This window comes from Phocoena sinus, chromosome 6 (genome assembly GCF_008692025.1).
Source record: "Phocoena sinus isolate mPhoSin1 chromosome 6, mPhoSin1.pri, whole genome shotgun sequence".
Classification (NCBI taxonomy): Eukaryota; Metazoa; Chordata; class Mammalia; order Artiodactyla; family Phocoenidae; genus Phocoena; species Phocoena sinus.
In genome coordinates, this window is record NC_045768.1 from 43207122 (window position 1) to 43221299 (window position 14178).

Consider the following 14178-nt stretch of genomic DNA (forward strand, 5'->3'; position numbering starts at 1 on the left):
TTTAGGGGCTTCCCTGGTGGCGCAGTGGTTAAGAATCCGCCTGCCAATGCAGGAGACATGGGTTCAAGCCCTGATCCGGGAAGATCCCACATGCCACGGAGCAACTAAGCCTGTGCTCTATAATTACTGAGCCTGCACACTAGACCCTGCGAGCCACAACTACTGAGCCTGCGTGCCACAACTACTGAAGCCCGTGTGCCTAGAGCCCATGCTCTGCAACAAGAGAAGCCACCACAACGAGAAGCCCGCACACTGCAACGAACAGCAGCCCCTGCAACTAAAGAAAAGCATGTGTACAGCAACGAAGACCCAATGCAGTCAAAACTATATAAATTAATTAATTTTAAAAAAACATTTAAATTCACTGATTTACACATGTTAGCAGATTACCACATATCCCCTTACTTCATAAGAAACCAATTTGCACCATATGAAATTCCTATTTCTATGGATCAAATATACTTGAATATGGACAATTTCATATTAAGTTGAACCATATTTGCCTTTCCAAGTACTTATAAGGGTAGGACTGATGCTCAGGAATGATGAAAAGAGTAGTAGGTTACCAAACCCCTTTCAAGTGACATGTGACCAAAGAAGCCTCCCATTATACCTTCAAACGACAATCTCAAGGTGGTACTCCTCAATAATACATTTATATTTTAATTGGCAGCAAATCCCAAATTCTTCAACTAGGGAATGAAGCTATGATTGTAGAATTTACATATCACCTATTCAATTGGAGAGAAATATGGGAGTCACCAGGGATCTCCTAGAATTCCTAGCATCATATCATTGAATGTATTAACTATAGGGTAACATTATACTTAGCATGTATGCATCCTTGCAATCTCCCTTAATGGTACTAAGTTAAGGAATCTAAAAGCTCTAAGCGGATACTACATGTACAATTTTAACAAGTGAATATGAAAATATATAGCTATGCCATAAGTCATTAAGTCAACCTTATACTGTTAAAAAGTTATGCTGTTTCCAATTCATCACTGTAATAAATGATACTTGGTTCATTATCTTTGTACATGTCTTTGAGTAAATTTCTTCCTCTGGACTAATTTCAAGAAATATTAACTGCTGTGTCAAAAGATTACTTCCTCTGGAAAAACCTTTCCTTACCAGTACTAGTCTTCCAGGGAATTAAAGTTTTTTCCATTAGGAGAATTTTGTAAAGACTGAAAGAAATGGAAATCCAAAGGTGCAATGTCTGGTGAATACGGCGGATGAATCAGAACTTCCCAGGCAAGCTGTTAACAGTTTTTGCCTGGTCATCAAAGAAACATGGGGTCTTGTGTTATTCTGATGGAAGATTATGCATTTTCTGTTGACTAATTCTGGATGCTTTCCTTCGGGTGCTGCTTTCAGTTGGTCTAATTGGGAGCAGTGCTTGTTGGAATTAATTGTTTGGTTTTCGGGAAGGAGCTCATAATAGAGGACTCCCTTCCAATCCCACCATGTACACGACATCACCTTCTCTGGGTGAAGACGGGCCTTTGGTGTGGTTGGTGGTGGTTCATTTCTCTTGCCCCATGATCTCTTCCGTTCCACACTGTTGTATAGTATCCACTTTTCATCGCCTGTCACAATTTGTTTTTAAAACAGAACATTTTCATTACGTTTCAGTAGAGAATCACATGTGGAAATATGGTCAAGAAGGGTTTTTTTGCTTAACTTATGTGGAACCCAAACATCAAAGTGATTCACATAACCAAGCTGGTGCAAATGATTTTCAACGCTTGATATGGATTTTTTGAGTATGCTGGCTGTCTCCTGCGTGGTATAACATTGACTGTTCTCAATTATTGTTTCCATTTGATCGCTATGAACTTCAGCTGGTCTACCCGACCATGGAGCATCCTCCATGGAGCACCCTCCAGTGAAAAATCTCCAGCACGAAACTTCACAGTCACAGCACCTTCTCCATACACTGCACAAATCTTTTTTTGTGTTTCAGCTGCGTTTTTACCTTTCTTGAAATAATAAAGCATAATATGCCAAAAATGTTGCTTTCTTTCTTCCATCTTCAATATTAAAATGGCTACACAAAAATTCACCAACTTTGATAAGTCTTTTTTTAAATGCACACTGATATGAGAGCTGTCACATATAATCTAACGAAACTGTTTCGAATGAAGTTAAAGACAACTAAGTGCTACTATAGCCATCTTACGGAAAAAACTGGACGACCCTTTTGGCCCATCCAGTGCATTTAATAGGTCATTGTCTTGTCTGTAGTTTCAATTAGAATGAAAGATTCATGAGGGTAAGGACTATATTTATGTTATTCTTTCATGTACTGCCAGTACTTGGCTCAGATGATTACAATATGACATGTACTCCTCAATTATTTGCCAAACTAAATACAAGAAATTGGATCAATATATAAATAACAACATATGAGAGTATCCATCTCCCTGCACCGAGTGAGAATTACTGATTAAGATTTTCTAAATTTAATATGCAAACATTTCACTGTATTAATTTTCATTCCCTTGAATATTAATGAGGTTGAACATTTCTATTAGCTATACACACCAGCTATCACCATTCCTATAAAGAATCTAGTCATGTTCTTTACCAATTTTTCAAATTATCTTTTACTTACTGTCTTAAAATATTTAAGGATTTTTATCCTTTATTACAGATGTTGCTAATTACCCCATATGCTATGTTTCCCAGAATTTTGTTTTGGTAATTAATATTCAGAAACTTATACTTTTATACAGTCAAAGCCAATTGATATTTTTCCCTTATCACTTTTCTTCTTTCCTCAGTGCTTAAATTAGCAAGTTCTTCTCTACCATATGACTGGTACTTATGTGTTATTTGTCCATAGTTTTTTTTTTTTTTTTTTTTTTTTTTGCGGTACGCGGGCCTCTCACTGTTGCAGCCTCCCCCGTTGCGGAGCACAGGCTCCGGACGTGCAGGCTCAGTGGCCATGGCTCACGGGTCCAGCCGCTCCAAGGCACGTGGGATCCTCCCGGACCGGGGCATGAACCCGCGTCCCCTGCAGCGGCAGGTGGACTTTCAACCACTGCGCCACCAGGGAAGCCCCTGTCCATAGTTTTTCAAAGAGCATTACTGAGATAATTCATATAATATACAATTCACTCACCTTTAGTTTTTTTATGCTTATAAATGGCATTATGCTCTGGGGCCATTTTAAACAGCAAAATCACCTAGGAAAAGCCCCTAAATGCAAAAAACATGGCACACAAAAAGGACACTGTTTACAGCATAGAGTTCAAATAAGAAGACAGGGCGTCACCTTGTTTAACACCTCAGCTGGGAACAAAGGCCTTGGGAGACCCAAATTTCTTGCAGCTCTGCGCATGTCCACAAATGACTGTAAAAGTGCCATGAATATTGATTTTGTGGTTACAAATAGGTTTTAGTAAGCAGAAATATTCACAAATATGGAATCCGTGAATAATGGGGATTGACTGTAATATATATGAATAATGATGCACACACACATACACACACAGTCAGCTGCTGAGTTTTCTACTGTTTCACTAACTTAATTATTTTAATTTTGTAATATATTTTACTGGTATTTAATGTAATTTATTTTAGTAGTACCTCTAATGTTATGATTCTCCCATGCCCAATCTCAATTTAAAAAAAAAAATCTTTTCTACATCTTGCCCCCAATTTATATTTCCAGAAAAACTTTACAATAATTTTGAAAGGCTTTTAAAAAGAACAGCTGTTGTGATTTTTCTATTATCAGTGCATTAAATGTATAAATTAATTTATAAGAAACTGACACCTTTATAATATTAGATGTAGGAAAATATTCTCTGAAAAATTATTCAAGATTTCTTTCTGGCCCTTGGTTAAGTTTTACAACTTTCCTTATAGAAGTATTATAAACATCTTTTAAAAATTTTATATTGCAGTTAACATCTTTGCGATAAAATTACTTCAGGGAAAATTGGTTTACTCTATAAATGAGTAATTATGTTTCTAGGAATTCATCTGAAGGAAATGAATTATCCTGAAGAAATGAGTAGAAAATCATATAAGTATTGAGAAACAAAGATATCAATCATCATTATACTGCTATTTAAAACAACAATAAAAAACTTAAATTTTTAACAGGCAGATGGATTTTTTAAAAAACTATGTATTAAAATATTTAGAAAAAATTATACACTCAAAATAATATGGAAAAATGTTTATAGCACATTTTTAAGAGAAAATTACAATCTGCAATATACAACAGAATTCTTATTTCACTTAAATATATGTGCAGATATAATAAAATAGAAAACAATTCCAAATTATTAACAGTAGTTATCTTTGGGTGGTCATATCACCAGCAATCTTTTACATTCATCCCCAATACCATTTTATGTATTTCTTCAATAAAAAAATTCTTTTTTGGACAGAAAAGAATATATATTATTTAATGCTCTAGAAACGCTTTTTAAAAACAATCTATTTGTAATACAGACTCACACCTAATTCATATCTATATCATTGTTTTTTTAATTTTTTAAAATTGAAGTATAGTTGAATTACAATGTTCTGTTAATTACTGCTTTACAGCAAAGTGATTCAGTTATACATATACACACATTCTTTTTTTATACATATTCTTTTACATTATGGCTTATCACAGGATATTGAATATAGTTTTCTCTGCATTACAGTAGGACCTTGTTTATCCATTCTACTGATACATATAAAAGCTTACACCTGGGACTTCCCTGGTGGCGCAGTGGTTGAGAGTCCGCCTGCCAAAGCAGGGGACACGGGTTCGTGCCCCGGTCTGGGAGGATCCCACATGCCGGGGAGTGGCTGGGCCCGTGAGCCTGCGCATCCGGAGCCTGTGCTCCACAATGCGAGAGGCCGCGGCAGTGAGAGGCCCGCGCACCGCAAAAAAAAAAAAAAAAAAGTATACATCTGCTAACCCCAACCTCCCACTCCATCCCTCCTCACTCCCCTTGGCAACCACAAGTCTGCTCTGTATGTCTGTGATTCTGTTTCTGTTTCATAGATAGGTTCACTTGTATCATGTTTTAGATTCCACATGTAAGTGACATCATTTGGTATTTGTCTTTCTCTTTCTGACTTACTTCACTTAGTATGATAATCTCGAGTTGCATCCATGTTGCTGCAAATGGCATGCTTTCATTCTTTTTTATGGCTGAGTAGTATTCCATTGTATATATGTACCATAGCTTCTTTACCCATTCATCTGTTAATGGACACTTAGGTTGTTTCCATGTCTTGGCTATTGTGAATAGTGCTGCTATGAACATAGGGATGTATGTATCTTTTTGAATTATAGTTTTGTCCAGATACATGCCCAGGCGTGGGACTGCTGGATCATCTGGTAGTTCTGTTTTTCATTTTCTGAGGAACCTCCACACTGTTTTCCACAGTGGTTGTACCAACTTACATTCCCACTGACAGTGTAGGAGGGTTCCCTTTTCTCCACACTCTCTACAACATTTGTTATTTGTAGACTTTTTAATGATGGCCATTCTGATGGCTGTGAGGTGGTACCTCACTGTAGTTTTGATTTGCATTTCTCTAATAATTAGTGATGTTGGGGCTTCCCTGGTGGCGCAGTGGTTAAGAATCTGCCTGCCAATGCAGGGACACGGGTTCGAGCCCTGGTCCGGGAAGATCCCACATGCCGCGAAGCAACTAAGCCCGTGCACCACAACTACTGAGCCTGCACTCTAGAGCCCACGAGCCACAACTACCGAGCCCGCGTGCCACAACTGCTGAAGCCCGCACACCTAGAGCCTGTGCTGCGCAACAAGAGAAGCCACCGCAATGCAACGAAGTGTAGCCCCCTGCTCGCCACAACTAGAGAAAGCTCACATGCAGCAACAAAAACCCAACACAGCCAAAAGTAAATAAATTTATTTTAAAAAAGAAGAAGAGTTAGCGATGTTGAGCTTCTTTTCATGTGCCTGTTGGCCATCTGTATTTCTTCTCTGGAGAAATGTCTATTTAGGTCTTCTGCCCATTTTTGGATTGGGATTTTTTTTGTTGTTGAGTTGTATAAGCTATTTATATATTTTGGAAAATAAGCCCTTGTCAGTCACATCATTTGCAAATATCGTCTCCCATTCTGTAGGTTGTCTTTTCATTTTGATTATGGTTTCCTTTGCTGTGAAAAAGCTTGTAAGTTTGCTTAAGTTCCATTTGTTTTTGTTTTTATTTCTATTGCCTTGGCAGACGGACCTAAGAAAACATTGGTATGATTTATGTCAGAGAATGTTTTGCCTATGTTCTCTTCTAGGAGTTTCATGGTGTCATGTCTTATGCTTAAGTCTTTAAGCCATTTTGAGTTTACTTTTGTGTATGGTGAGGTGTGTTCTAACTTCACTGATTTACATGCAGCTGTCCAGCTTTCCCAGCACTACTTGCCAAAGAGACTGTCTTTTTCCCATTGTATATTCTTGCCTCCTTTGTCAAAGATTAATTGACCGTAGGTGTGTGGGTTCATTTCTGGGCTCTCTATTCTGTTCCATTGATCCATATGTCTGTTTTTGTGCCAGTACCATGCTGTTTTGATTACTGTAGCTTTGTAGTATTGTCTGAAGTCTGGGTGGGTTATGCCTCCTGTTGTGTTCTTTTTCTTCAGGAAGGCTTTGGCCATTCTGGGTCTTTTATGGTTCCATATGAATTTTAGAATTGTGTGTTCTAATTCTGTGAAAAATTTCATGGGCAATTTGATAAGGATCACATTAAATCTATAGTTTCCTTTGGATAGTATGGTCATTTTAATAATCCAAGAGCATGGGGTATCTTTCCATTTCTTCAAATCATCTTCAATTACCTTTATTAATGTTTTACAGTTCTCAGCATATAAGTCTTTCATCTCCTTGGTCAGGTTTATTCTTTAGTATTTATTTTTGGGGCTGCAATTTTAAAAGGGATTGTTTTTTTACATTCCCTTTCTGATATTTCATTGTTGTTGTAAAGAAATGCAACTGACTTCTGTATGTTAATCTTGTATCCTGCTACCTTGCTGAATTCGTTTATCAGTTCTAGTAGTTTCTGTGTGGAAGCCTTTAGGTGTTTCTCTATATAGTGTCATATCATCTGCATATAATAACAATTTTACCTCTTCCCTTCCAATTTGGATACCTTTTATTTCTTTTTCTTGTCTGACTGCTGTGGCTAGGACTTCCAATACTATGTTGAATAGAAGATGTGTCTAGATCATTTCTTGAAGTCAAACAAGACATGATTAAATATAGATGCATATACGTTGTTTTTAGTAAATTCAGACTTTTACACAGTTTAAACTCCAAGTTAATGAGCCTCCTAAAGGTTTAAATTATTATTGTATGTCTACAGCCTATTATTAAAATAGAAGTCTTTCATTTCAATATTTCCCTGTAATTTCTGAAATCCCTGGACTTGGCTAAACAAATCATTCTACATTTTCCTATGTCTTCACTAAATGTATCATTCATTTCTTATCTTAACTGAAACCCAGCTTTCCATGAAGCTCTATTAAAGTCTGATTTCTCTCCAACACTCTATCTACCTCAGAGTTGAGGGATACAAACCATTTTTCTTAATTTGGAACAATGCTCATCCACTCTCTCTTCTACTCCTTTAAGAGTAACACCATCCAGGTTAACCACCTTCTATTCTTGCTGCAATCTATCAATAACTAGTCAGTGTTCATTTTTGAAGACTTTGAGACTACTGAATCTCCAGTTTATAAACCACTCTCTATATTCCATTAGTCTATCTGTATTTTCTTGTCTTCAATTTCTTCCCTCTCCATTATCTGTCAACATGACTTTCAATATTTACAATCTTGTCTCACTATCTTCAGTCACATCTGCTTGTTAAAAACTGTCTTGCCTAAATCCAACAGACTGTTGGATTCCAAATACCAAATATCAAGTACTACATGAAAAAAAATCATATACTGTTAATTCATGGTTATCAACATCAACATGATCCTCAACGCTACTTCAATACATTCTCCTGGTTCCCTTTCCATCGTTTTGCTTGCTCCATCTTAACCTCTTTTGAGGGATTTTCATCTGCCATTCCTTAAGTATGGACATTCCTCAGCATTCTGCCCCACATGTCCCACTCTACAAATTCTCTGTGTGACCTTATTCACTTTGATGGCTTCTATAACTAGTTAAATATTATTAAACACTCCCAAATCTAGAAATTCAAACACTTTCCAATATCCAGACACTATATCTAGGTGCTTTCCAGATCCGGTTCTAGATATCTTCATATAAAAGTCATGTAACCATTTTCAAGTTACTTTGCCCATAAGAGAACTTGTTAACATCTCCACTCTACTTTTTTTCTGCATTGCTCTGTCATATCTCGCTGAACTGCATTATTACCAAATGCTGAATTTTACAAACCTGCAAGCTGGAGTCTATTTTAACTACTCTCTTTTAACCCTGACACCCCTTTAATAATCAGTTACCTTTAATTCTACTTCTCAAATTTGTCACACCTGGTTAGTCCTCTACTACCTCACTTCCTTATCCTAGACTGAGTCACATCTAATTCTTATGTGAATTACTCCAGCAGTTAGCAAACCATTCTTTCAACTTCCAGTTTTGTCTCCTTTTGACCTATTTTCTACAACCCTTCCAAAATCTAAACGTGATCCTGTTTTTATGCATCAGCTCATAAAATTCATTAAATAGTACCTATCTCAACAATCTAATGAGGGAGGTACTATTTATTCATCCCTTGTAAAGACTGCTCACTACGATACTTCACGTTCCTAGCACAGTGCCTGGGATACATTACATGCTTAATAAATACTCAAATATTCAATTGATGGAAATTTCTCCTTCCATCTAAGATGAAATATCATGAACTAGATTTACTCTCCTGCCTGAAACAATTCCTCCCTCCCCTCATAAAGACACACATGCAAGATATGTTAAAAAATGTTTTTCAAGATACAGGACATTAGGCAATGGGCACTGATTACTGAGACAAGAAAAAACAAGATAAGCCGTAATGCTCCAACTTCAATTGTTTTGAGATAATTTAAAGGTCATGGAAAAGCGGAGAGATGGATAAGCCAAGAAATAACCAGTAAAGTCCATGAGTTATGAAGACAGACCTGAGAGTCCAGGGAAACCAAGGCAGCTAGAGTTCATATGGTAAAATTCCAGAGAGGACAGAGCTACAGAGAAGGACTCCAAAATTGTAGTACTAAATGCCTATACTAGAAAAGAAATATTCAAATCAATCATCTGAGCCACCACCTAAAGAAACTTAGAAAAAGAGCAAAATTAAACCCAAAGTAAGCAGAAGGAATAATGAATATCAAAGTAGATATCAATGAAAAAGAAAACAGAAAAAGAAGAGAAAAACCCAAAGCTGGTGCTTTAAGAGCAATAAAACTGAACTGTCAAGAATGGATAACCAGGGAACGGCCAAGATAGAGGAATAGGAAGACTCTAAGATCACCTCCTCTCAGGAGCACACCAAAATTACAAATATTTACAGAGTAACTATCAATGAGGATGACCTAAGACCAGCAGAGAAGAAGCTATTTAAAAACTAAAGATATAAAGAAGGAACCACAACAACACAAGTAGGAGGAGTGTAGACACGGTATAGTAAAGAACCATACCCCCAGGCCACAGATGGGAGGATAATTATAATTGCAGAAGTTCTCCCCAAGGAACGAGGGGTACAACCCTCCTCATCAGGCTGCCCAGCCTAGAGTTCCCAGAATGACTGGCTTTGAAGACCAGTGGGGCATACTTTTGAGAGAGTCAAAGGGCAGTAGGAAACAGACTCTACTCTTAGAGAGTGCACACAAAATCTCACATGTTCTGAGACCAAGGGAAGAAGCAGTAATTTAAAAGGAGCCTGGGTCAGACCCACTTGCTGATATTAGAGAGCCTCCCAAAGAAGCAGGAAGCTTCTGGTACTCACGCTGGGGACACAGACGCTGGCAGAAGCCACTTCTGGATGCTCATTCAACCATGAGGACAATGCTGCAGGCAAGCAACATTTTGGAATCCTCCCTCTAGCTCATTAACACTGGGACCCGTCCCAGCTCACCAGTCAATAGGCACCAGTCCTGGGACATCCCACAACAAGTAGCTAGCTGAGCATTGACACAGCTCCACCCACCAGCAGACCAACTCCCATAGGACCCCCTGAGCTCCTGGCCTCCCCAGGACCCAGCCCTGCCACCTGTAGGCTGACACCAGCTCTGGGACCACCAAGCTCTACAGCAAGAGACCACAGGGCCCAGCTCTGACCATCAGCAGGCCGGCACGCTCCCCCTCCGAGGACATGACCTTACTCCCGCAGTGGGCAGACACCAGCCATGGGACCACTGGGCCCCAGCCCTGCCCACCAGTGGCCCAACACCAGCTCTGGGACACCTTGAGACTCTCAACCACCCCAATATCTGGCCCTGCCCACCTCAGGGATGACACTAACTCTGGGACACCCTGAATACCGCAGCCAGCTTTGTCAGGAACTGGCCCCGCCCAGGAATCCCATTCCTGAGTATTTATTCAAAGAAAATGAAAACACTAATTTGAAAAGATACACATACCCGTAAGTTCATTGCAGCATTATTTACAGTAGCCAAGATATGGAAACAATCTGAGTGTTCATCAGTGGCTGAATGGATAAATAAGATGTGGTGCGTGTGTATATGTATGTATGTGCGTGTATACACACACACACACACACACACACACACAATGAAATATTACTCAGCCACAAAAAAAGAATGAAATCCTGCCATTTGTGACAATATGGATGGGCCTAGAGGATATTATGTTAAGTGAAATAAATCAGACAGAGAAAGATAAATACTGTATGATTTCACTTATATATGGAATTTAAATAACAAAACAAATAAGAAACGTTGACAAAAGAGAAACCAGTCATAGATACAGAGAACAAACAGGTGCTTGCCATAGGGGAGAGGGGTGGGGGGAGGAGAGAAATAAGTGTGAGAGATTAAGAGGTACAAACTTTCAGTTACAAAATAAATGAGTCGTGGCTATGAAATGTACAGTGTGGAGAATACAGTCAGTAACTATGTAATATCTTTGTATGGTAGAGATTTACCATGGTGATCATTTTGAAATGTACAGAAATACTGAATCACTATGTTATGATACAGGAACTAACATAGTTCTGTAGGTCAGTTATGCTTCAAAACAAACCAACTCATAGAAAAAGCAATAAGATGTGTGGTTACCAGAGGCAAGGGGTAGGAGGAGGGCGAACTGGATGAACGTAGTCAAAAGGTATAAACTACCAGTTATAAGATACCTAAGTACTAGGGATATAATGTGCAACATGATAAATATAATTAATACTCTTGTATGTTACATATGGAAATTGTTAACTGAGTAAATCCTAAGAGTTCTCCTCACAAAAAAAATTCTTTTTCTATTCTTTTAATTCTGTATCTATAGAAGATGATGGATGTTTACTAAACTTATGTGGTAATCATTTCATGATGTAGGTAAGTCAAATCATTATGTTTACAGCTTAAACTTATACAGTGCTGTATGTCAATTATATCTCAATAAAACTGGAAGGGAAAAAAATAATGGATACCCAGTTATCCCATAGGAAAAAAAAAAAGATCAATAAAACCGATTAACCTCTAGCCAGGCTGATTAAGGTTATAAATTATAAATATCAAGAATGGGGGAGGTAACATCAATATAGATACTAATGAGTAAGAAGAGAGTATTTTGAACTTTATGTCATAAAACTCTACAATGTAGGTGAAATAGACACATTTCTTGAAAAAAATTAACAATCACTCAAAAATAATTAATTTGAATAGTCCCAAGTTTACAAAAGAAATGGAAATTGTAGTTAAAAATCTCCCACAAGCAAATACCAGCCCCCGTGGCTTCACTGGTGAATTCTACAAAATATTTAAGGAAGAATTAACACAGTTGTACTCAAACTATCGTAAGTGTATACGTATCAAACTTATCAAACTGTATATTTTAAAAGTATGCAATTTATTATATACTAATTATATCTCAATAAAGCTGTTTTTAAAATATTCAGTTGATGGAAAGAATGGCAGGAGGGAGACAGACCTGCCAGAAGCCAGAGAAGCAGCAAAAATAAAAAGGAAAAAAATAAATAGAATGAGATCAAAGAAAAAAATTACAGAAAGAAAGAAAAGAGCAAGTTTAAGTAGTGATGAATCCAAGTTGTAAGAGGAAAAGGGCATTAAATCTAGAATAGATGATTAGAAACAGCACAGTAAAAGTTCTGGAAACTATCTGGATATTCACTTATTCCCCTAATTCCTAATCCTATGCAGAGTGAATATATAAGATTGTACTCTACTGTGTGTGTGTGTGTGTGTGTGTGTGTGTGTGTGTGTGTGTGTGTGTGTGTTGTGTGTGTCTTTAATTAGCGTATCAGATCCACAGCACAAAGGTGATAGAGTACTTCGGGTACTGCTGTGTTTGCTGAGTGAATAAATATATTAGAAATTCTCCCATTTCTTCCATAACCTTATAATTTATAAAGAACTGCAAATAAGTACAAATATTCTTCCTCAGATAACAAATTTTACAGCATTCCTAATTACCTAATGAGGAATTTCCCAATACTTCCTAGGTTTTTAAAAACTAGAAGACTATAATTGATCTTACCAAAAAATACTTGGGGAAGAGGAAATCACAAAATTAAGTACAGTTATAATAAAATTAAGTTCCACTCTAAACAGAAAACTCAAGATACCAAAGCCTTTAATGTAAAAAGTTAGAAAAAGATTGCATTCTACATAAGTATATTTGTGAAAAGCTTACCTGTATAGTCGCATTTCACTCAGCTTTATCGTTATCAAATCAATAATGGGTGGGGGGTTGATCTGACTCTCTGTTATCACATGGAATGTATTTTTCATTGTAATTAGTCCAAAATCAGCAACAAAAACATTTTCAGAAACTGGAGACTGTGGGATAACCACAACTGGGGCTTTGATGTCAACATCCAATGCCATTCTAGAACTCCTTTGTGCCAGTTCTTTTACACCAGTAGCAGCCATTTCTGCTGCCTGAACAGTTGCCTCTGCCAAGGCTTGTTTAGCTGCTTGAAAATTATCTATAAAAGCCTATAAAGAAAACAGAATTATATTCTTAAGGCTACCATTAATGAATAAAACTATTAAATGTATATTGATATTTCCGATTTTACCTCCATAAGAAAAATTTTCTCTTGGAACAACTAAGCATTATTTATTCAAAGTCTGACTTGTCTATATTAAACCGTAATTTTCTGCAATAAAGGTTGAGAAACACAAAGATACAGATACAAAAACACAGTAAAACAGTAAAAATCTAGTCCCTGGACTAAAGCAACATGTGGATGCTCCAATGTTTCACTGGCATCTATTTCCCTTTTTATCTCACTTTCCTTAATGGCTCAACAATCACACTGTATTTCCCTACACAACCACAATGGACAGAGAGCTTATTTATGTTTTTAAGATAAAACAGTAATAAAAATATGTCTGTCAAGAACTCTAAAGTTTTCTGATTCCTGAAATGTGGGGAAAATACTAAATGATGTAAAATACACCCAGAATTATACTTAATTTTCATGTTTAATTAATTTCATGTTTTAATTATTTTCAATAATTTTTTAGTATAAGGCTATCACAAAGGGGCTCAGTGATATAATGCTTCTGAATTATAAAAAGAAATTAGAAAAAATTAAACAAGAATACTTTTTCATTTTTACTTTTTATGTACAAAAAGGTTTTTATGGCTATAGGAAAAACTGTATGATAACCTCAGTTAAAAAGATCACAAAAACAGCAACATTATTTATTTAGAATCAACTGATTATTTAGTTTATATACCACAATTTAGTTAAAAGAATGAATAGTGAAGTCATAGAGACAGGTATGACACAGGAAAAAACATCAGCTGACAGCAAGGGAAAAAAAAACACAAAACTATAAAAGGCAGAAACAGAACTTAAATACCTCAGGGAAGTGTCATATAGGGATTAAATCTAAATCCCTCAAAGCCCCAAATATTCACAGAACTAGAATGCAATAGAAAACATAATTTTCTTAATGACCAAAACAAACTTCAATTATATATTTAGCACTTTTAGTTAGAGCTGGAAGTCAGGTAAAACACTCAAACTAATAATGTATAAAGAATT

At 36.8% G+C, this 14178-nt stretch overlaps 1 protein-coding gene across 6 annotated transcripts in view; it reads right to left on the reverse strand.

Annotated features, from left to right (window-relative positions):
* The window catches only part of VPS13A (vacuolar protein sorting 13 homolog A), a 236934-nt gene that overhangs the window by 107043 nt on the left and 115713 nt on the right, over nucleotides 1-14178 (reverse strand). For all 6 annotated transcript variants that reach the window (XR_004350289.1, XR_004350290.1, XM_032634365.1 and 3 more), the window contains exon 33: nucleotides 12813-13117. Coding sequence is in view for 4 of the 6 variants with exons in the window: in XM_032634365.1 (XP_032490256.1) it covers nucleotides 12813-13117 (305 nt within the window). In the remaining 2 variants the exon portion in view is untranslated. The remainder of the gene's footprint in view (nucleotides 1-12812; nucleotides 13118-14178) is intronic.